Raw genomic sequence first — 22,481 nt, 5'->3', positions numbered from 1 at the left:
TCATTGTGGAATAGAATGGAAGCTTGCTGGGGCATAATTTGGAACTTAGTCTAATAATGATATGATCACATAAGTGTATTCCGAAATTGGAGTTAGTATAGATCACATACTTTACCGAGACAAGCTGACATGCATACAAAAGCTTCTACTGCCATGGTCCTATGTAAACTTCAAACATGTTCCTTTTGCTAACATGTGATTTATGCAGGTATCAATCACACCACATTCACAAATAGCACATTTGCATGAATGTCATTTAGGCATTGCATTCTGTAGTGCATCTTCGGTAAATTTCAAAACTACGAGTCATTGACATTTCATCTTTCCCAACACAAGAATGTGAGAAACTCTACAGTACAAATGCCTCAATCGACACAACTTACAGAACAGAATAAGAAAAGTTCCATAGTGAATAATACATTTACATATCAACGGAAAGTTTGGGTTATTTCCCAAACTTGACAAAAACACACGTGTGACCTGGACTTCGAGCTATGACATCTCCACTCGCATCATCAGCACCCAAGAGTTGGTGCAGGCTCACGCATAACGATCAGTCACTAGTGGATAGTATCCAAGCAACCATGGGTGGATGATCCCCGACACCTCTTGCATCCCTCTAGCTTAGTAACCACTTTTCTTACAACTCACACTAAGTCAAGAAGAGCATTCACAGTCCTGTACATACTTTTCAAAATAGTAGGTTATGTATGAGTACTGAATGTAACTGTGATTAACCAATGCATGATTCAAGCATGCATTACACTTTCTTCCCTAATTGAAGCTGCACATACACATACACCCAAAAACATTGCAGAAACTCTGGCCTCCAAGGGTAGGTAAGCAGCACTCGCTACTGCTGCTGATGCTTGACCTCCTTAGTACTCACAGAACCCGCCCAGTGCTCTCCACAATGACCTTATTTCTACTCAAAGAATAATGAATAAATAACCGACATGCTAGCCCACTATGCAATGGAGTGGCACATCACGGCTTTGTATGGCCGAGAGCAAAAACACAAGAATTCAGTCTGAGTTTGAGTCATAAAAGTCACTTGGACACGGTGACATAATCTCAGCTTCCAGCATCTTCACGACTTCATGCATAGTAGGCCGATCATCTGGCATTGGACTTAAGCACAGAGTAGCAATCTGCAGCAACGCCTCCAAGCTATCCATGAATGCCCCCTCACACCTAGGGTCAAGAATATCTTTCAAATTCTTCTCCTTTTTGAGTGAAATCGCCTGCCCACATTTGAATGATAATCAGAACCAGTTGCAAAAGCTCCTGATCATTTAGAAGAGGAGACAGTAGGACGAAAACAAAAAGCAGCATCGGGACTTGAGTAAAGTATTGTACCCATCCAACAATGTTTAATCCCTTTTCAACAAAGGATGCATCGCTTGGTCGCTTCCCGCTGATGAGTTCAAGCAGAACAATTCCATAGCTGTAAACATCCGTTCTTTCTGTTGCTCTTCCACTTTGAAGATACTCTACAAAAAAAAGTACGCAAACATGTACTGAGGATACAGGAAAAACCCATCAATAGCATCCGCTCAAACTCTCACTGCATGAGCATCTGTGTATACAAGATGTGTACTAAGTTCATAACAAAATGCGCATGTTTTCATGTATGTTTGAGAGTGAGCAAGAGAGAAGCCATTGCATCTACTTCAACACATACAGTAATTATTAATGATTTGAGAAAGCAGCCATTGCATCCACTTCGACACATACACAGTGATTATCAAGGATTCCAAGATTAGTAATATGTGAAGATAATATAGATGTTTTTAATTTCTAAAACAAATAAAAAATAAGCACAAATGTGTATAAGAGATGTTTACGTCCCCCGCTCTGTAGCTTGAATGCAGAGGTCATGGGTTTGACCCCACCTGATTGCAGCCGAGGGGGACGGGTTGAATAAAGTGGCGGATTAAATAACTGGCAGGGAAAAAACCTCTTAAAAACCACTTTCACACATAAAACTTCATATCATTGAATAAAATATTTTTCATTTTTTTTCGATAGACTATTTACTTTTCTTTTACTTAAAAGTCAAATAGCTACAACTCATTTAGGGCAGAATATGCAAAACAGGTTTAGCTACAACTTATTTAGGGCAGAATATGCAAAACAGGTTGATCGGAGATTGTGGCTATAAATTGAAGGGATGGTAGGATTGGCTACCTAGCTATTTTACTACACAGTAAAATATTTTATGATACTATATAGAGTACTATCACTACAAGATAGCATATTATATTTGCCTTTGGAAAGATCAGGTTATTTCCCAAACTTGGAAAAAAGCAAAGTGCAATATTGACTCTATAAGAGTCTACTCACAAAGCTTCAAATCATCAACTCCATCACGCATAGCATAACTAGCTACATATAAATGACCTAACGTAAAATTAAATAAAGTGGCATATTACACTACCATAAATAAAACTTTATATCATAGGAGGAGCATGTTAGACACACACAATAGGAGCATATTACACGCATACACCAACAGGCAAGTGTGCCCGTGCACGAGCACAGTTGACAACACACATACCTCAAGCCAAATACACCTACTCCATCATGCATAGCATATAGACTAACTACAAACAAATAACATAACATAACAGGAGCATGCTAGACACACACAATGGGAGTATATTACACGCACACACCGACAGGCAAGCGTGCCCATGCACAAGCACAATTGACCACACATACCTCAAATGCATAGCATAGACTAACTACAACCAAAGAAACATAACATTAAATAAGGTAACATATTATACTGAGTATAATTAAAACGTTATATTCTAATAAAAGTATGTTACACATGCACACACGTGACACGAGCTTACACCCACACACGAGCGTGGGTGTGTAGTCGTGTGTGTATGTGTAATATACTTTTTTTAGAATACAACGTATTTATATTACACATGTACACACCCACACCCACACCCACCCACACACAAGTACAGTTGACAGCACGCATACCTGGAGCCAAATACCCAAACGTCCCTGCAATGACAGTTGTGACATGCGAGATGTTGTCTTCTAATAATTTGGCCAATCCAAAGTCCGATACATGTGGCTCGAGGTTTTCTCCAATAAGAATATTGCTCGACTTGACATCACGATGTATGATCCTCGGGGAGCAATCATGATGCAAGTATGCAAGTCCTCGGGCAGCCCCTAATGCAATCTTCAGACGAGCTCCCCAGCTGAGTGATGATTCATCAGGATCACGATCTGCATTTTCACAAAAAAACACCCTAAATCTTGTTAATTATACAGGCAATATAAAAACATCAGCTTATCACAATGTAACATACAGTCAACCCCCTGAACATTGATGGATGAAAGCTCCAACACCTACCTACAATCCCATGTGCTACATGTTAAAACTAAAATAACTCTCATAATAAACAAGAATTGAGGTTCACTACCATGCAGAACTTCTTCTAGGCTCCCGTTTTGCAGGTAGTCATAGATCAGAAGCTTGGCTGAGGGGGAATTACAGTAGCCTCTGAGATTGACCAGGTTGCGGTGCTTAATGCTTCCCAAAACCTCCAGCTCTCGTTCAAAAAGTCGGTCAAAACTCAAACTGCTTTTGTCAATCCTCTTTACAGCAAATGCACTGCCATCCTCCATCACAAGCTTGTAAACTGTTCCAAAGCCTCCATGACCGATCACATGGGTCTCATCCAGTAGCTCAATTCTCCGAATTATTTCCTTAGATGTATAGGGTATGTCGCTGTGAAAGATGACCACCATCGCACCTACCAAGCACAACCAGTATTATTAAACATTTTTAAGCATGGAGCATCATGTGGGCCTAAATAACAAGGTATATCAAAACCAAACAAAATATCATGTTTATATTATTATCACTTCAGTAAGAAGATTGCCCCATAAATCTTCACCATAAGCCTCACAATCAAGGCCAAACTACTTGTTGTGACAACAAATCAATGGTTAAAGGTGCCTGATTGTGAAAGTTTTATCAAGCTTGTAGGAGATATGCACATTTGTAGTGGAATTGTATGTAGGAGTAGGAGATACTAGTGCTAGGCACACTAGGCCTTGTAGCATTTTAGTTTGAGTGGTTTTTAAACCTTAAGAGTCCCTTACACCTTTATAAGGACACATGGCACATTATGGTTGGACCCCTTTGGACCTTTGATTTAGGGGCTTTTCCTTTAGTTAATAAAACTTCTCACACGCTGGCGTTGAGTGTTTCCACCGCAGACTCTAAGCTCTTTTTCTCTGCTCATCAAGTTCTAGGTCCCGTGTGTGTGTGTGTGTGTGTGTGTGTGTGTGTGTGTGTGTGCGCGCGCGTGCGCGCGCGCGTCAAATATGTAGTCAGGCATTTGGGATATCCCATAGGATGGCATATCACCAGGAAGCAGCAACTAAAATGGATTTTCCAAAGACTTCAACATAAACTGGAATACTGGAAGATTTCTACTTGGCCTCTTCATGTCAGGCTCAGAATAGTACAGTCCATTGTGATGTCCTATGTTCAGTTCTATCTGCATTGGTCCTCCAGGGATATTTCAGCCTTTATGTCTCAAGCTATGGAGATGTTATGGAGGACAAAAACTGATGTGAAAGCATTGAGACTGATGAAGATGGAAATGGTGTGCTCTCCTAGGATGCATGGTGGACTTAATGTCCTCAATATAAGATATCATGTACTTGCAAGGAAGGCGACTATGCTGCATACTTTTTTCCGCCAACAACAGCCATGGACTTGTATGCATCCATGTGTGTCAACATGAGGACTTCTGCTTATGGTCATTGGATTACTGATCATTGGGAGGTTGTCATTGGGAGATTTGTAGGGAAGATACCTGGCTGTCCTTTCTTTACTGCTCTGATACTTGACTGGAAACAACTACTTTCTAAGGTCAAATGGGCTCCTGATAATTGCTCGGGGACAAACTCAATGAGGAAAGAAAGTATTCATTGGAGTGCCATCTTTGGCATTCCACTCGCTTTACAGGAACCTGTTCGGGCATACAATCTCATGAAACTGGGAATTAGATACATACATGATGTGGTAGATGATCAGGGCTATGTCTTATCTTTTCCTCAGGCCACTGCTTCCTATGCATTGGGAATGCATCATAGGTCTATATGGAAGAAAATTGCTGATTTATTACATCCTTTTCTACCTGTTCCTCCTATGGCTGACACAGACAGGCTTACGGATTGGCAATTGCAACCCTTTGCTACATGCACTCATCCTGTTCCTCTTCCCGCCACATTGTCAGTGGGGGTCACACTTGCTAAACGTTGCATTGCACCATCCACATGTTTAAGATGTCAGGCTCCTTCAGAGACTATTCTTCATTTGCTTTGGCACTGCCCGTGTTCTAGGATCCTCCTCAAGAGAATTTCATATTATCTTCGGCTCCGTTTCCCAAGTCACAGATTTGGGAAACATTTCTGGCTTTTTGGCAAATTTATGAGGTCTTTGTCTCAATACTCACTATTTCTCTCTTGGGTGAGATATTGGGCTCTTTGGACAATCTGGAGCGAGCATAATTTGGCATACTTGGGTCGGCAGATTCACAAGTCATGTGAATCTTTCCGAGCCTCATTGCGGCAATCCTTATATGATGCCTGCCATGAGGATGATATGGATGCTTCTTGCATAGAGCTTTTCTTTTTATGTTTCTAATCTTTGGGATACTCTCCATTTCGGAGACCTCCCATCATGTAAATTTATGAGCATATAAATATACTGCACTGGATATTACCAAAAAAAAAAATGTGTGTGTGTGTGTGTGCGCGTGTGTGTTGTAGCTACCTGCAGCAAGCTCTCAGAGCAGCACGGCAACATACAACATTTGGTATCAGAGCAGCACGGCAGCAGTTTAGCTTCAGCAGCATCTTTGCCATCTGCGTTCTCTCAGAGCAGGCAGCTCTGTATCAGACGACAGCGTAGCTTTGTACCAAACAGCAGAGTGGCTGTGACAGGTGGTCAGGCAGCTGTGGTGTCTACAGTACACATGAGCAAGATCCGCTATAGAGGCCAGCCAGTGGCACGCAAGGTGGCAACATGGTTGCCTATAGGCAGTGGAGCCAAAGCCTAGGTGGGTGGCACCCAGAGCCAGGCACGGAGGAGAGGAAGAGGGATCGTGATCCCCAACAAGGACACAGGCGGCACCTCAGTAGTGGCCACAAGTACAACACAGCAGGGCACAGCTCCACGGCCTAGGCACAGGGTGTTGCTGGGCAAGAGGCGTAGTGGCTGACTAGGGCGCTGCAAGGGCGACGACCGGTGGTGGTAGCTCTGCAGGAGCAGCGGCCAATGGACTTCAGTGTTGCACAGGCAGCACACGGGAAGTTTGGCAGTGCAGCAAGCAAGCGGCACAGGCAGACTACGGCACTTCATAGGCAGTTCGTGGGCACTCCAAGGCGGCTTTCGGGTCATGGAGCATCAACAAAAAGAGTGCTCTTGCAAGTCATCAGGTATATTTTTAATACAGTGCATTTGAGCTTTTATACTACAGTTCAATACTCTTGTAGGCACACACACGCGAGAGATACTTGCTCTAGCACTTGTGTTTGCAATAGATCACTAGGCTATTTGCATTGTTGAGCAGTGCTGGCACAGGCACATGTATTTGGGGTGTTAGCCAAGAGGATAAGTTGGACGGAACCAACTACTCCTTGTGGAGTTCTATGATTCATAATGTGTTGGTAGCCGAAGGGCTTTGGGATATCGAGTCAAGTGATGACACATGCCCACCAACACTTAGGCCAGCTACACCTTGGAGAACAGCTGCACAAAGGGTTGCAGATTCTCCTCCCCCTACACATGAACAAAGGAGGTGGGATTATCATGATGCACATTGATTGCCTTATCCTTCAAAAGATCTATCATACCTCATGTACGGTCATGTAGATCAGCAAAACAAGCATGGAACACACTGGATTACATGTATCAAACAAGGAATGAGGCACACGTTGCCTATCTCAAGAGGCAGCTTAACATTCTTGAGATGCATGAGGGAGACTCCATGACAGAGCATCTTACCAAGGTCAAACTCTTCATGGAACAACCGCCAAGTATAGATGAAGGTGTACCTGATAGGCAGCTTGTTACAAATACTTTGAATTCTTTGCCTCCTTACCCCGGATTCCACACACCTCCTAATCTCTCTATGAGGGGTTGCAGAGATCAATCTCTTTGATGAGCTTGTGGGCTTTGTCTCTGCGAGAGGAGCAAACTAGGGCCAATCGCTCTCATGGTGGTGAACAGGCCTTAGCAATGAAGGATACAGGCAAAACAAAGGCAGATAAATGGAAATCAGTCACCGAGGGTGATAATTCTTCCAAGGGTGACGCCTCAAAGAACAAGAATAAGAAAGGGAAATGCCATTTCTACCATAAGCCTCGGCACTATATCAAGAAGAGGATTGATTGCTCAAAATAAAGAGAAGAAAGACGCACGCAAAAAAACAGGCAATCTCGTAGACTCTTCGAATGACAAATACGAGAATTTAGCCAACGTCGTGGAGGATGATTGGGTGTTTCTGACCATAGAAGAGGTCAATAATGAGTTATCTCTAAGTGCACGTGAGAAGAGCTAACCTGTTTGCACATAGACAACGGAGCTTCCAAGCATATCACTTCCAGACGTTATGTATTCAGCTCCATGCAGGTTACGGATAATGGGAGGAGTATCTCATGTGCAGATCACTCTTCATGTCACCATTTGGCTGCCCAAGTGGTCTTCCCTTATTTCCTGCTAAGGTATGAGAGGCCAAGGAGCTTCGCGTCCCTCGTACTGAGGCCAGGATTGGAGTCACCTACACGAGGCCAAGGCTCGTGTCACTCGTAGTGTGGCCAAGACATGGAACCCACTGTCAGGGATCCCAGTTTAGACTTGCCACTGAGCCATTTCCGTGTTTGGGAAGACCTCATATCTACAGGTTCCACGAATGGGAGATATATCCATTGCATAATGCACGTGCACGCATCTCCGCTTGCTTGAAACTAACTTCGTGTGACTTGTTTTCATGTGACTGCCTGCTATGACATGTCCAATTCACGGACAGAGGACGCCACTTGAGAACCGTGTGAATGCCCTGTCTTCAGACTAAGTTTGTGGCATATGAACAAATAGTAAGTAACATTTCTAACCTTATTTATATTTGCAAAGGTTTTATAACCTTAGGAGTTCACTCACTTTAAATACTGGACCAGCTGAAACCCTAACTGTACTTGCAGCACATGCTGAAACCCTAACAGTACCTACAGGTACATGATCCAAACCTTACTATACTTGCAAGTACAAGCTGAACCCTAGCTGTGCCTGCAAGTACAAGCTGAAACCCTAACTCTACTTGTAAGTACAAGCTGAAAACCCTACTATATCTGCAAGTACAGGCTAACTATCATCCGACATCTACAATGCCAGATGTACGTGCCGTGAACCGGCAACAAGTGTACCTATTTGAGTACCTGCTATTGACACCACGTATTAGGACCTGTTTGTGTACTCATATTAGAGAGGCTTGAACCATGGACTCTACAAGGGTGTGAGCTAGGCTCTAGTACGAGAATGCATGTAAATGTGTGGTCTCAGAATGACAATTTCGCGTTCACTTCCCTCCAGATGTATGAGACTAGTGGCCAGGCTATTTAGACTCATTCGAGACGAGTCCGACATCGACAAACTACTCCAACATACTTCTATTTGGGTAACTTGTCTTCATGCTTGCATTGCATTGGATTATCTGGCTGGCAAGCCCTTGGAACTTTGTACAAATTTAAATACTCCAATAATATACTTCAGTATCGAGAGGCGGGGCAATGACGGTGTATTGTGCAGTGTTTGTCCCTTATGCATATTATCTTGTGCAATGATGTATCATTCAATTGTTATGTGGAATGTGGCTTTTACATATTAAGTGTGACATGCATATTGTTCATGAGATGGTGCCCAAGGACGCTCACACCTAGCCGGTGTTGTTTCAGTGGTATCAAAGCACGGTTGTTTCCCTCTTCTCAGTGGGGAAACAATCGATTGGGCATTGGGCTCCGTATGTACAGCCAACGAACACTATGGACAGCCATGCATAAAGTCATCAAGGGGCTAGTTCACATGGCCAAGCAATTGGTACTCATGCTTCTGAAGCTTCCAAGCAAGCCTCCACCCCGCATGGGTCGAGAAAAAAAAAAGGATGTATATGGCAAAGAGAGTAGCAAAGAGGATGTTAATGTACATGTGATGCATGCTCCCCATGGGAAAAGTGATAGGCATGTTAGCCACCCCGCTTTGCCTATGGAATTGGCTAGAGATGAGCCCAATCATGGGCTGGAAGTTGTGCATAATGTTGGGACAATCAAAGCTGATTATGTATCACACCACCAAGTAAACCCAAGGTGAACGAGTCTCCTGCAAGGATCCTTATAAGAATGCAAGTATTGGGAGGCCGCTTTTGCATAAGTCACCATTGCATAGAGCACATGCCTCCGTGCCGCATGTTTCTCGTCAGGGTCTAATGCATGCACCTGCTGCTATTGGATAAGGGGAAGAGAAAGCTAGAAAATGAGGGTCACCCTACCAAGAGGCTTAAATAATTCAAAGCAGGTGACAAATCTATAAAGTTTGAAGCCTATCATGGTGATTATGATGCAAGCAAGGCAATGGCTTTTATAGCCCAATTTGACATTGCCTTCAGTGATGAGGAATTCTCTGTGGAGGCCGCTTTTGCACAAGTCACCGTTGCATAGAGCACATGCCTCTGTGCCGCATGTTTCTCGTTAGGGTCTGATGCATGCACTTACTACTGCCCCATTGGATAAGGGGAAGAGAAAGCTAGAAAATGAGGGTCACCATACCAAGAGGCTTAAAGAATTTAAAGAAGGTGACAAATCTATAAAGTTTGAAGCCTATCATGGTGATTATGATGCAAGCAAAGCAATGGCTTTTATAGCCTAGTTTGGCATTGCCTTCAGTGATGAGGAATTCTCTGAGAAATCCAAGATTCGCCATGTAAGCATGTTTCTCAAGGGCTTGGCTGCCTACTGGTGGATCACGGAAAAGCTCTCTAGTAGCCCCCTTCAGACATGGAAGGACTTTAAAGAGAAAGATTATGCACAATTCTTGCCTCCCAATGCCTTAGAGAAGATCATGAGCAAGTGGGATAAGATTGAACAGAAGAACAATGAGTCCGTGCGGACATATGTAAAAAAGTTTTGGAAGATCTACATGGAGGTCTCACCATTCTTGCTTGTGGATGAGCCCAAGTAGAAAAGGAAGTTCAAGTCTGGACTTCAACCAGTCTACAAATCCGATCTTGATAAGCACCAAAATGCTACTTTGCAAGATTATATAGCAATTACTCTTGCCACCGAGCAATTGGAGCACAAATTGCAGCGTCCTAGTAAAGGAGGCCATGCGTTCAAGGGCAAAGAGAGGGCTGGTCATAACCAGCAAAAAAGCGGACAGCATGCTAAACCTTCTGTGAGAGACGTAAAGAGTGGTGGGAAGGCTTTCTTAACTTTAGCTTTAGAAAACAAGTACGCACACACTCCTCTTTAAAGAGTGTGTGCGTACCTGTTTTCACTGGTGGGAAGGCAGCCCAAGGATGCCTCTCAAAAAAAGAGCAAGTTTAGCCTCACTCCTGAGCAAAGGGAGCAATATGCCAAGGAGGGTAAATGCTTCTCATGTGGTAGCAAAGATCACAAGTTTAGGGAATGCCCACGAGGTAAATGAGAAGCAACCAAAGGTAAATGTACATGCCGTTCCCAACATAAAAGGGAAATACAAAGCATGACAACAAACAGAGAGTGGTAGTTGGCGGTTTCGAGCGTGTGATCTATGGCTAGAAGGTGCCTTGGATTATCCCATAAGTGGAAGCATGGGAAGTTGAAGAGCCATATATAGGCTAGAGTGGCACCTTGTCATAGTTATCTCCTATGGCCGGTGTTTTGGGAGGCAGCTCACCGGGAGATGGGAGCCCGGTGGAGGGATGCAATGCCCGTTGGGGGTGTTTGTGGAGCTCGATGGTGATGCGTCTCCTACGTGCATTAGTCTTCCGCTGCGCATTCTGACATGGTATCAAAGCCCGGGCGTGTGTGGTCCTGGACGGCTCAGGCGTGTGTGGCATAGTAGCAAGGGAACCCCGTTTCCCCCCATTGGGAACAGTGGAATGCGTTCCCCCATGGCCAGCATGAAGGGAACGATGGAAACGGGGGTCACGAACGATGAGGTGGCGGAACGTCCGTGGAACACCAAGGAACGTCCGTGGAACACCAAGGAACGACCGTGGAACGCTGGTGGAACGCGAGATGGAACGTTGGGATGTCGTTCCCCCACGTGGGAACGATGACGTGGATTTTTTTTAAAAAAAATAGAAGCCCAACGCCCGTACGGTTGTCGCCTTTCGCCCGTCGCTTTTCGGAAGTTCACTGCCCGACGCCGGTACTATAGTCGCCGACCTGCAGCCTGCCCGACGCCTGTCACCTACAGCCTGCCCGTCACACGTGGGCCATGGCCGTGTAGGCGTACTGCTGTCGCCTGTGCAGGCCCTGCCCGTACTGTTCCGCCTGCCCGTACTGTTCCGCCCAGGTAGTACAGTCGCCCCAACCTCCAGAGTCCACGCCCCCAGCCCTTGCCGTGTACATACTACAGTGTACACTAGTGACTACATTCTACTACAGTCTACATAGTACGAGTCCACAATAGTAGTACATTCAAGTTCTCAACACTGTGCCTGGTACCAACCTGCAAGCAGCAACAATGCAACCTGCCTGGGCCCTGTGCAACAGAGTGATCAAGACTCAAGTTCAACACTTTACATCTTTAGAAGGCAAGGCAGCAAGCTTTTCTCTTTCTTCTCTCTCTCTTTCTTTGTTTGAAATTTTGGTGTTTTAAAAATTACCTATGTCACAATCTGGACTGCACAGTCTCTCCCCATTAAACAATAGACAAAAAAAGGACTCATTTCTCTGTAATGGTTAACTTTGAAAGTCTATTCAATTTTTTGCCCGAATTTGCAGAAATCATGGCTTACTCGGGTTCAAAGCGATCGGCTTCGAATGCTACTTGGTGGGACGAGGTTGAAAGGCTCAAAAGGTATTCATCTAAGGGAGGTGCAACACGATGGAAATGCAAGCAATGTAACAAAGAGAAGTCAGGAGGAGCAAACCGTGTGAGAGCACATCTATGCCATGTAAACAATGAAGCACAAGTGAACAAATGCCCAAGGACAACACCTGAAATGCGTAGAGAGCTTTTGGCAAAGTACCCAAGTGAAGAGGAGAAAGCATGTGCACAAAAGAAACCGGCAATTGATGCATCTTACTTCAGTAGACATGGGGAAGATGCACACTTGGGAGATGGACAACAGTATGGAGGACTTGGGAGCTTTGCATTTTCCCAAGATTCGCGGTCTATGGGTGCAAGTTCTGGCAAGCAGCAAACCTTGGGAGCCGCTTGGGATCCCCGCAAGAAAGAGAGGGTAGATGCAGCTGTTGCAAGGTTCTTTTATCATGATCATGTAGCATTCAATGTTGCCAGGTCTCCATATTTCATTGAAATGGTCCAGGAGATTGCACGGTATGGCCCAACATACAAGCCTCCTTCGTATCAGACACTACGCACCACCTTGTTGCAAAAGGAGAAAGCTGCAATTGAATGAGCTTTAGAGTCTGTGCATGAAAGTTGGGCAAAGAATGGTGTGTCACTTATTGCAGATGGTTGGAGTGACACTCGAAAAAGGTCCATTCATGGCATGGTTGCTTATTCTCAAGGAAGAATGCAATTCATTTCCTCACATGATGCTTCTGGGACTGGAAAAACTGCATATCAACTTGTGGAAGCTTGCCATGGGTTGATCCACACATTCAAAAAGGCAAGGAGATAATAAGCTTCATTCAAAACCATCAGTTTATTTTAAATGAATTCCGCAAGAGATCGCCCAAAAAGAATCTCTTGAAGTACTCAGAGACACGCTTTGGTTATAACTTTCTCATGATGAAGAGGTTATCCAAAGTGCAATTGCCTTTGAAGCAGTTGGTTGTATGCAATGAGTGGATGGGATGGGCTCTTTCTCGGTCAAGAGCCGGCATAGAGGTTGCAAGAACCATACAAGACTTCACATTTTTGGATGAAGTCAACACTATCAATGCTATGATGAAGCCGATCATGCGCTTGATGCGGATTGCAGATGGACGGGAGCCATGCATTGGCAAGGTTTATGAGAGGGCTGACCGAATGATCGAGAAAATCGGGGAAATGGGCTTGTTTGATGAGAAATATGCAGAGATTCGAGAATTATGTGAACCACGATGGAATGGTTATCATACTCCTATGCATGCTGCTGCGTATGTCTTGGATCCCGAGTTCCAAGGATGTGGACAAGAGGCCGATGATGAGGTGATGGATGGTTGGGAGACAGTGCTTTCTAGGCAAGTTCGTGATGCAGATAAACGAAGGTCGATGAAAGACCAACTTGGATTTTATCGCAGCAAGTTGGGAAGGTTTGGATCGGCTGATGCACAGAGAGAGAGGTTTAAGATAGGGGCTGCTTTATGGTGGGAGGATTATGGGGCTCGTACACCACAGCTTCAATCATTGGCAGTAAGGAGTGTGTCTCTGATTTGGTTATATAAATGAGCATTGTATGTTAAGATTTATTGTCATTTCTAGGAATTATCTAGGCCGTTCTCTGTTTCCGTTCCCCCTCGTTCCCGTTCCCCCTTTTTCCCGTTCTCGTTCCCCTAGTGGTGCTTTCATTCCGTTCCCGTTCCTGTTCCGTTGCTACTATGGCACTGTGTGGTCCTGGGCGACCCCCTCGCGCCTCGATGGCTTGCGGAGCTCGAATCGAGGGTGGGTGTTGGAAGGTTGGCGATTTCGTGCGTGTGATCAGATGCTGGCCGACTTCATTCTGTTGGCCGACTGGTGTTGAGTGCAGTCGGGTGCCTATCGGGTGCCCCTTCTACTGGCCGACTGCTCTCTTGGGGCCATATAAAATGGCCCCATAGCCCCCATGCCACATTGTATCACTTCGAGATCTTCTTTGTGTATATAGAGCAGAGTTACACGCCTCTCTCTCTCTCTCTCTCTCTCTCTCTCTCTCTCGTGCTGTTGTTTTCTGCATTGCGTTTGCTCGTGTTCCTAGATTTGGTCATCATTTCCGCTGCGCATTCTGACATGGTATCAGAGCCCTAGGCTCTTGATTGCTCTTGGGATTTGTGTGAGCAAGAGGGGGACTGTTGTGTTGCTGATTGGTGGATTGTATGGGACTGTTTGGGAAGAAGAGAAGCAAGAGCATGGCGGGCTGATTTGCTAGACAGGCACTTGCAGGTGTAAGTTCTTCTTTGTTCCCACCCACCCACCCTTTTTCAGAGTACATCCCCGCAATGGCAGATCTGCCAGAGATGGCCGAGAGGCATGTGAAGATCCCTACACTCCCCACGTTCCCGGTGGACCGTTAGTTGGACGGGAACAACTACGGCATATGGAAGGTTATGATGGAATCTGTTTTGGAGTCTTACAACCTCGCCCAGGACCACACACGCCTGAGCCGCCCAGGACCTTACACGCCTGGGCTCTGATACCGTGTCAGAATGCGCAGCGAAAGACTAACGCACGTAGGAGACACATCACCATCAAGCTCCACAAACACCCCTAACGGGCACTGCAGCATCCCTCCATTGGGCTCCCATCTCCCGGTGAGCTGCCTCCCAAAACACCGGCCGGAGGAGATAACTATGACAAGGTGCCACTCTAGCCTATATATGGCTCATCGACTTCCCATTCTTCCACTTATGGGATAATCAAAGGCACCTTCAAGCCATAGATCACAGGCTCGAAATCACCAACCTTGCAACACCCTCCCTCGATTCGAGCTCCGCAAGCCACCGAGGCGCGAGGGGGTCACCCAGGACCACACACGCCTGAGCCACCCAGGACCACACACGCTCGGGCTCTGATACCATGTCAGAATGCGCAGCGGAAGACTAACGCACGTAGGAGACGCATCACCATCGAGCTCCACAAACACCCCTAATGGACACTGGAGGTGTTACCAAGAGGTTGTAAGGAGTACTCCGCCTTCCCCTATTTGATACATTCCTCTCTTTGCACACCACTTGTCCCTTTTACTAAGCCGCACTCATCTCCACTGTCCTTTGCTCCGCAGTCGCTCGTCTCACTTCTACACACGCACCAGCCTTATGTTTTGCTAGTCCACTCTTGACACACATTGTACGGCATTTTTACATGCACTCGGTGGCTCATCCTAAGTGCCATCCCTCATGCGGACCTTGTTTCCCCCTCCCAGGCTCGTGTCCTTTGGGAGCTGCCATCTTTTGCCCTCGTCTGACTTCTCCCCCATCAACTGTTGTCCCATCTTCACCCTCGTCTCATCGACACACCTCCCATCGACGACCATGCAGCCTCTACCCTTGTCACAAGTTTCTGTGCATGAACAGGGCAGAGGCACTTCCTTCTCTGGTGCCTGCTCCCTCTGGAGCTGATTTGGACCTCTTCTGTGTGCTGTTTTCTCTGTTTGACAGCATGCAAACAGGCTGTACAGCAGTATGTATCGCGGATGCATGGTCTGGCAATCTCGGGGTGTGTGCTACAGGCATAGGCAGCCTTCTGAGAGTCGTCTGTGAGCTGAAAACAGAGATTCAGGGCTGGACAGCATGGATCTTCCCGATCAAAGTGTGTTCTTTTGGGTGCACAGGTGTTTCTCAAGTGGCCCACGCATAGACGATGATACCGTGGGTGATTTTTGAAGAGTTTCATCACAAAAAGTGCGGACCTTCCTGAAGACCAAGGCGTTCTTCTTCAACAGACCTCCATGTGCAAGGGTATCGCTTGCCAAGACGGTGATCATTGTGTGCTTTTTCGTCTCTTCATCGCCCCCTTCTGGCCACACTTCTGGGGCTGTTTTGGAGGAATCTAGGACAGTTTTGAGAGCTCTTCTGGGGCTGATTTGAGGCTGCCTTTTGGGACTGTTTTGGCGCGGAGTTTGGGGCTGTTTTGGCACCATACCGGGCTGTTTTATGGACTGTTTATGAGCTGATTCATGGACTATTTAGAACATGGAGTTTGGCAGAAAAGCTCCGTGTGAATCTCACTGCAGTGTTGTGGAAATCCACAGTTGAAGGCACCCGCACCTTGAAGATCTTTGTAAAAGCTTCTTTGGTAATAAAGGAGTTACCTACGAGAGGCCGCCGTTCCGGCATAGTGTGGTGTCGTTATTTTATTTGTGTTTTTCTTCAACTATGTTTTCAAAGCTTTGTCTGGTATTTAAAGTGCCTGTCTATTGTTCCGAGTCCCTTTTTAGTGTCAATGGTATCAAAGCATAGGCTTTCTCGGAAGTAAACGCAATCAAGCACTTGCTTCCGTACAGAAGAAAGGTCAGAGTTGGTGTTTCTCGTGTGGGAAGAGAGGACATTTGTCTAAGCCAAAAAGAAGGACAAGACCACGGGCAAGTCTTCATCTCAAAAGAAGGGCAAAGACACAACACAAGACAGTGATTGAGATACTTCCCGATGAAAGTGTGTTCTTTTCGGTGCAGACGTGTTTCTCAAGTGGCCCATGCATAGACAATTATACCGCGGGTGATTTTTGAAGAGTTTCATCATGAAAAGCACGTTGTTTTTTGGACCTTCCTGAAGACCAAGGCGTTCTTCTATATGCAAGGGTATCGCTTGCGAGAACGGTGATTGTTGTGTGCTTCTTTCTCTCTTCATCACCCCCTTCAGGCCACACTTCTGGTGCTGTTTTGGAGGAATATGGGACAATTTTGAGAGCTCTTCTGGGGTTGATTTGAGGCTCCGTTTTGGGGCTGTTTTGGCACGGAGTTCGCGGCTGTTTTGGCACCGTACCGGGCTGTAATATGGACTGTTTATGAGCTGATTCATGGACTGTTTAGAACATGGAGTTTGGCAAAAAAGCTCCGTACGAATCTCACTGCAGTGTTGCGGAAATCAGCAGTTGAAGGCACCCGCACCTTGGAGATCTTCGTAAAAGCTTCTTTGGTAATAAAGGAGTTACCTACAGAAGGCCGGCCGTTCCAGCTCAGTGTGGTGTCATTATTTTATTTGTGTTTTTCTTCAGCTATGTTTTCAAAGCTCTGTCTGGTATTTGACGTGTCTGTCTATTGTTCCGGGTCCCCTTTTAGTGACAATGGTATCAAAGCATAGGCTTTCTTGGAAGCAAAGGCAATCAGGCACTTGCTTCCGTACAGAAGAAAGGTCAGAGTTGATGCTTGTCGTGTGGGAAGAGAGGACATTTGTCTAAGGACCGCTTGTCCAAAAAGAAGGACAAGACCAAGGGCAAGTCTTCATCTCAAAAGAAGGGCAAAGGCACAACACAAGACAGTGATTGAGATACTTCTAGTGACTCATCTAGGACTCCCAAGGCGCTTCTAGCTCGCGAGGACCAAGATGGTGTTCTTTTCTAGTATACAGATAGTTTCCCCCAAGTACTTCCAGCCAGAAGTATGTGATGGAGATACTTCTAGTGACTCATCTACGACTCCCAGCGTGCTTCTAGCTCAGGAGGACCAGGATGGTGTTCTTCTCTAGTATACAGATGTGACATGTAGAGGTTAAGACCGTAGTAATCACAACCTTAGTCTAACTAAACTGCACTTAATGATGTTTAAGAGATAGACAAATATGTGTCAATGCAATGCAGCCATATTAGATGATGAATGCGGTTACAATGAGATCCAAATGGATCTATACTACTGAATATGCTGCCTATATGCTGAATATTTTGATATGCTGAATGAACTGCTATCCACTATCTTTCCCTTGTCTCCTGGGAAGGAAACGCTGAAGGGATGCTTTGGAACAGATGCTATGCTGACCTGATGATGAAACGCAAATGCTCTCCAACACGGGAAGGTGGATGCTCCATGCGTTTGCAGATCTGATGGGCTGAACTGAACTGAATGCTCAATGATGGACTTGAATTACTGAATGGAGAGGCGCCTGTATATATATGTAGGACTGCTGCTGGTCGGCCAGATGAAATGTCCAAGACTGCTGGTCGGCTGCCCCATAAATGCTTGTAAAATGCCTGTAAAATTGCATAAATGCCTGTAAAATACCTGATAACTCCTGATGATGCTAATGATGCTAAAATGATGCCATGTCACTGTACACCTGAATGGTGTGCACGTGACATTCCCCGCTGCTAAACTGTTGCTGGGTGGTATACCTGGCAACCTTCGACTCCTCTGTGATCCTTCTCCTCCGAACCATTGCCCCCTTCTGTCTTCTACTGCCGGGACTGAGGTCGTCTGCAGGAGTGAAATCCTTTGAGCCAAGACTCCATGTACTACGGGAACTGAACGGCAAATGCTACTAAAACTGCCTGGAAATACCTCAGTCACCCCTGACCTGCCTCTGGAAACCTTTCACCTACCATCTCCGTCGTTCCTGAAGCTCTGAACCTCTTGAGGCGATGTTGGAGCAAACTTCCGTCTTCTGTGGAAGAGAAACCCCCTGCTCCTGCCAGTTGAAGCCCAAAACTTATGTCCTCCTTTGATGATGGATGTCATTCTTTCCCAGAGAGTTCATGGGCAACATGTATGCCTTGCAGATGCAAGTCTGACTGCTAAGATGACTACTATGCAAGCCATGTGCAACCCTATATGCTGTGCAGCCTGACACTTGTTAGAAAGTGGATAAAAGTGAGACAAGTGGCCTCACACTTGTCACTTCAGCTATTGTGTGGCTCTCCACTTGTCATTGTAGCCTTCTCTTGTCACTTCAGCTATTGTGTGGCTCTCCACTTCTAATTGTAGCCTTCTCTTGCCATTTTAGCTCATGGGAAGCCCAAATCTATAAATTGGAGCCCTCTCTCTTCATTAATAGAGGCTCTCTTGCTGCACACTAGTCTCTACCACCGTTACAGGCTGCCCTAATGATGGCTACTCTCTTTCTCTCTCACTTGAAGGCTGCCCATGAAGAATACCGACTGTTGGGGAGGCTTCCATCGCGAAGAAATACTGAAGGCAAGGATATTTAATCATTTATTATGATTTCTAACCATTGTACTTGTTGTACCCGCATTTGTACTTGCTGTACCTACTGTACCAACCACCGTACCGGCTATACCAGCCACTATACCGACTGTACTAGCTTGTGCACTTGCTATACCAACCACTGTACATGTTGTACTAGTCACTGTACATGTTGTACCAGCATTTGTACTTGATGTACCTACTGTACCAGCCACCATACCGACTATACCAACCACTGTACCTGTTGTACCTGCCACTATACCGACTGTACCAACCATTGTACCTATTGTACCGGCTGAATGGAGAGTTGTACTTGTTGTACCAGCTCTATTGCATGAAGACCCGTGGTTTTTGGGAAAGAATCGGTACCCACACGGAGGTATATGGATTATGTTGTCGGCTCGGCATTTCTACAGCCTATGTTCCGGCTCGGTTGCCTCGTGTAGGGCTGTGTTATGGCATTTGTATATGGATAATCTGGCATCTCCCGTGGGAAGAGTAAGGCCCTCAAAGCTTGTACATGATATTATTCTCCTTGGGTTCATGGGCAGCCTTCAAGTGAGAGAGAAAGAGAGTAGCCATCACTAGGGCAGAATGTGACGGTGGTAGAGGCTAGTATGCAGCAAGAGAGCCTCTATTAATGAAGAGAGAGGGTCCCAATTTATAGATTTGGGCCTCCCATGAGCTAAAATGGCAAGAGAAGGCTACAATGACAAGTGGAGAGCCACACAATAGCTGAAGTGACAAGTGTGAGGCCACTTGTCTCACTTTGATCCACTTTCTAACAAGTCCAACTGGTAGACATTCTGTCATAGGCTTTTTGCTAACTCTTGGTATCTGCTCAATTCCAGATGTAATGACGCGAACGGAATTTTCATCGGAGTTGGCCAAAAATAGCAACTCTCCTAAATTTTAGGAGTGTGGTCCTTAGTATTCTAGGATAATCTCCCATTCCCAAAGCTTGTATTTTCCAAATATTTAGACATCCTGGAGTCCACCAGACCCCTTTCATACTGAGAAATGTCCAGGCTGGTGACATCCTCCCCAGCTTCTTAAAAGTTGTCCGCAACTTTAAGCTTCAAGCCATATATTCAAGATATAATCATGTCCCATCAAGTGGGCGAGACGAGACAGTCTAAAATTCAATATAACTCAAGAATCCATGTCCCGAAGAAATGGGTGAGAGAAAATAGTCCCATAAGTCCAGATATCATAATCATGTCCCAAGTAAATGGGCGAGACAAAATAAGTCTCCTGCCAAAACAAGGCATCGGTCCACATGACCCTTGGCATAGACATAAGTCCTGTGCCAACCAGGCGTCATGTCCACTTTACCACTTGCATTCCGTGTTGGTACTCTGATCACACCCCTTGGATGAGAGGTGAGCTCAAGTAACAAGATAAAACAATCACTCGCAGGCATAGATAACATGGTGTTCCATAAGCATTTCTGCTACACATAGTTTATAGGCGTTTCGGCCACCAATAGTTTGTAGGCATTTCGGTCACCAACTCACACTATCCTCTCAAGTGCCCATGTTCCCTTCCATCTGCTTTCTATTGTTCCACCCACACATGGTGGAAACAATCTTCAAGAGAGCACGTAAGACAAGAGAACAGTACACAGGGTATGTTGTGCTTGTCACTACCCTTTGAAGTGCCCATGTTCCCTTCCATTTGCTCTCTATTGTTCCACCCACACATGGTAGAAACAATCTTCAAGAGAACACGTAGGACAGGAGAACACTACACAAGGTATGTGAACCATGAGTTCCATAAGTCCAATGCATCCCAAATAAAGGGAGCCAAAAAGAATAATCCATAAACCTGAGGATAGATCCAAATCCCTAGAAAAGAAGACCATAATCCTTGTATACCATAACTCTTACCACATACTCTGTGCTAACCACACACCTTGGAGTAGAGGTGGACTTTATCCATAAAAGCATCATATCCATGAGATATCCAAAGATTTCTTCTCTATAAACTCGGACAGATTCGTCCATAGAAATTGCTTGCGAAGCCCAATATCTATATAAATCTCGTCCAAGAAAGAAATCTCCATAGATATAATCCATCCCAATAAAGAGAGCCATAAACAATGTTTCCCTGAAACCATCTCAAGGCAAACAACATCACCTTTCTCCTTGCATGGCTATACAAGGGTTAGTGAACATCAAAAACACTTCATAGTAAATAGCCAAAGCACCAACTTTGCAAACTCAAAGTATACTTAGCTTTTCTTTGCCAGATTGGTCATGAAGCCAAAAGGAATATCTCGTCACCATATCCTTAAGATATCTTGAGATATATCTCCGTATAGCTTGCTTGTAAGCTTGATAATATAATCCACAATATCCATATGGAAAGAGTGCTAAACGTGTGCACATAAAGCCAACTCCATACTTCCAAGATAAATTTTGTGAATTCATAAATCCTTAGATCAACAAGCTGTCTATTGCTCATGCTCTTGCTTCATAAGCTATGAAGCGGCTGGCCATGCTTAATAGCAATGATGGTAAGTGTGGTCCCCACTTGAGATCTTTTCTCTTCCTTATTGATAAAAGGAAGCCTCCGCTTCCAAGAAAGCCTATGCTCTGATACCAATGAAACTCGCGACGGGTGGTGCCCGGGGGACTAGGGCCTTTGACACACTTGTTGATACCATCAATGCATATTAAAACATTTAAACATGGCCACAACCTTAACACATATCCATCATCACTTTGCATAAAACATAAGCTGGACAAAACATACCGGCTGTTGGGGACTGTTTTGGAGGCTTCCATCGCGAAGAAATACTGAAATTTCATCATTTATTATGATTTCTAGCCATTGTACTTATTGTACCAACATTTGTACATGCTAAACCAACCACCCTACCAGTTGTACCAGCCACTGTACCAACTTTTGTACTTGCTATACCAGCCACTGTACCTGCTATACTAGTCACTATACATGTTGTACCAGCATTTGTACTTGTTGCACCTACTATACCAGCCACTGTACCGACTGTACCAACCACGGTACCTGTTGTACCAACCATTGTACCTATTGTACCGGCTGAATGGAGAGTTGTACTTGTTGTACCAGCTCTATTGCATGAAGACCCGTGGTTTTGGGGGAAGAATCAGTACCCACACAGAGGTATATGGATTATGTTATCGGCTCGGCATTTCTACAGCCTATGTTCCGGCTCGGTTGCCTCGTGTTGGGCTGTGTTATGGCATTTGTATATGGATAATCCGGCATCTCCCGTGGGGAGAGTAAGGCCCTCAAAGCTTGTACATGATATTATTCTCCTTGGGTAATAAAATACTCCGAGGGGGAGGGGGGGGGGGGGGTTTTGGCCCATTCCGGCCTCTATGCGGTGTCACACGTGCAAGCTCCATTTTCAGCATTTGTGGATGTTTTGTCCAGCTTTATGTTTTATGCAAAGTGATGATGGATATGTGT

At 45.2% G+C, this 22,481-nt stretch overlaps 1 protein-coding gene across 5 annotated transcripts in view; it reads right to left on the bottom strand.

The window, feature by feature from the left end:
* Positions 1 to 383: 383 nt before the first annotated feature.
* Positions 384 to 22,481, bottom strand: part of LOC147636253 (LRR receptor-like serine/threonine-protein kinase FEI 1) — a 47,487-nt gene continuing 25,389 nt past the window's right edge. For all 5 annotated transcript variants that reach the window (XM_086801689.1, XM_086801687.1, XM_086801688.1 and 2 more), the window contains 4 exons: positions 3,453 to 3,785; positions 3,001 to 3,255; positions 1,360 to 1,493; positions 384 to 1,244 (listed from right to left, as the gene is read on the bottom strand). In XM_086801689.1, the coding sequence (XP_086657815.1) occupies positions 1,026 to 1,244; positions 1,360 to 1,493; positions 3,001 to 3,255; positions 3,453 to 3,785 (941 nt within the window). In that variant the 3' untranslated portion in view covers positions 384 to 1,025. The remainder of the gene's footprint in view (positions 1,245 to 1,359; positions 1,494 to 3,000; positions 3,256 to 3,452; positions 3,786 to 22,481) is intronic.

Source organism: Cibotium barometz, chromosome 8, assembly GCF_041138505.1.
Source record: "Cibotium barometz isolate CiBa-2024 chromosome 8, ASM4113850v1, whole genome shotgun sequence".
Taxonomy (NCBI): Eukaryota; Viridiplantae; Streptophyta; class Polypodiopsida; order Cyatheales; family Cibotiaceae; genus Cibotium; species Cibotium barometz.
Note: the sequence above shows the minus strand (reverse complement) of the source record. Positions and strands in the feature narration are given on the sequence as shown.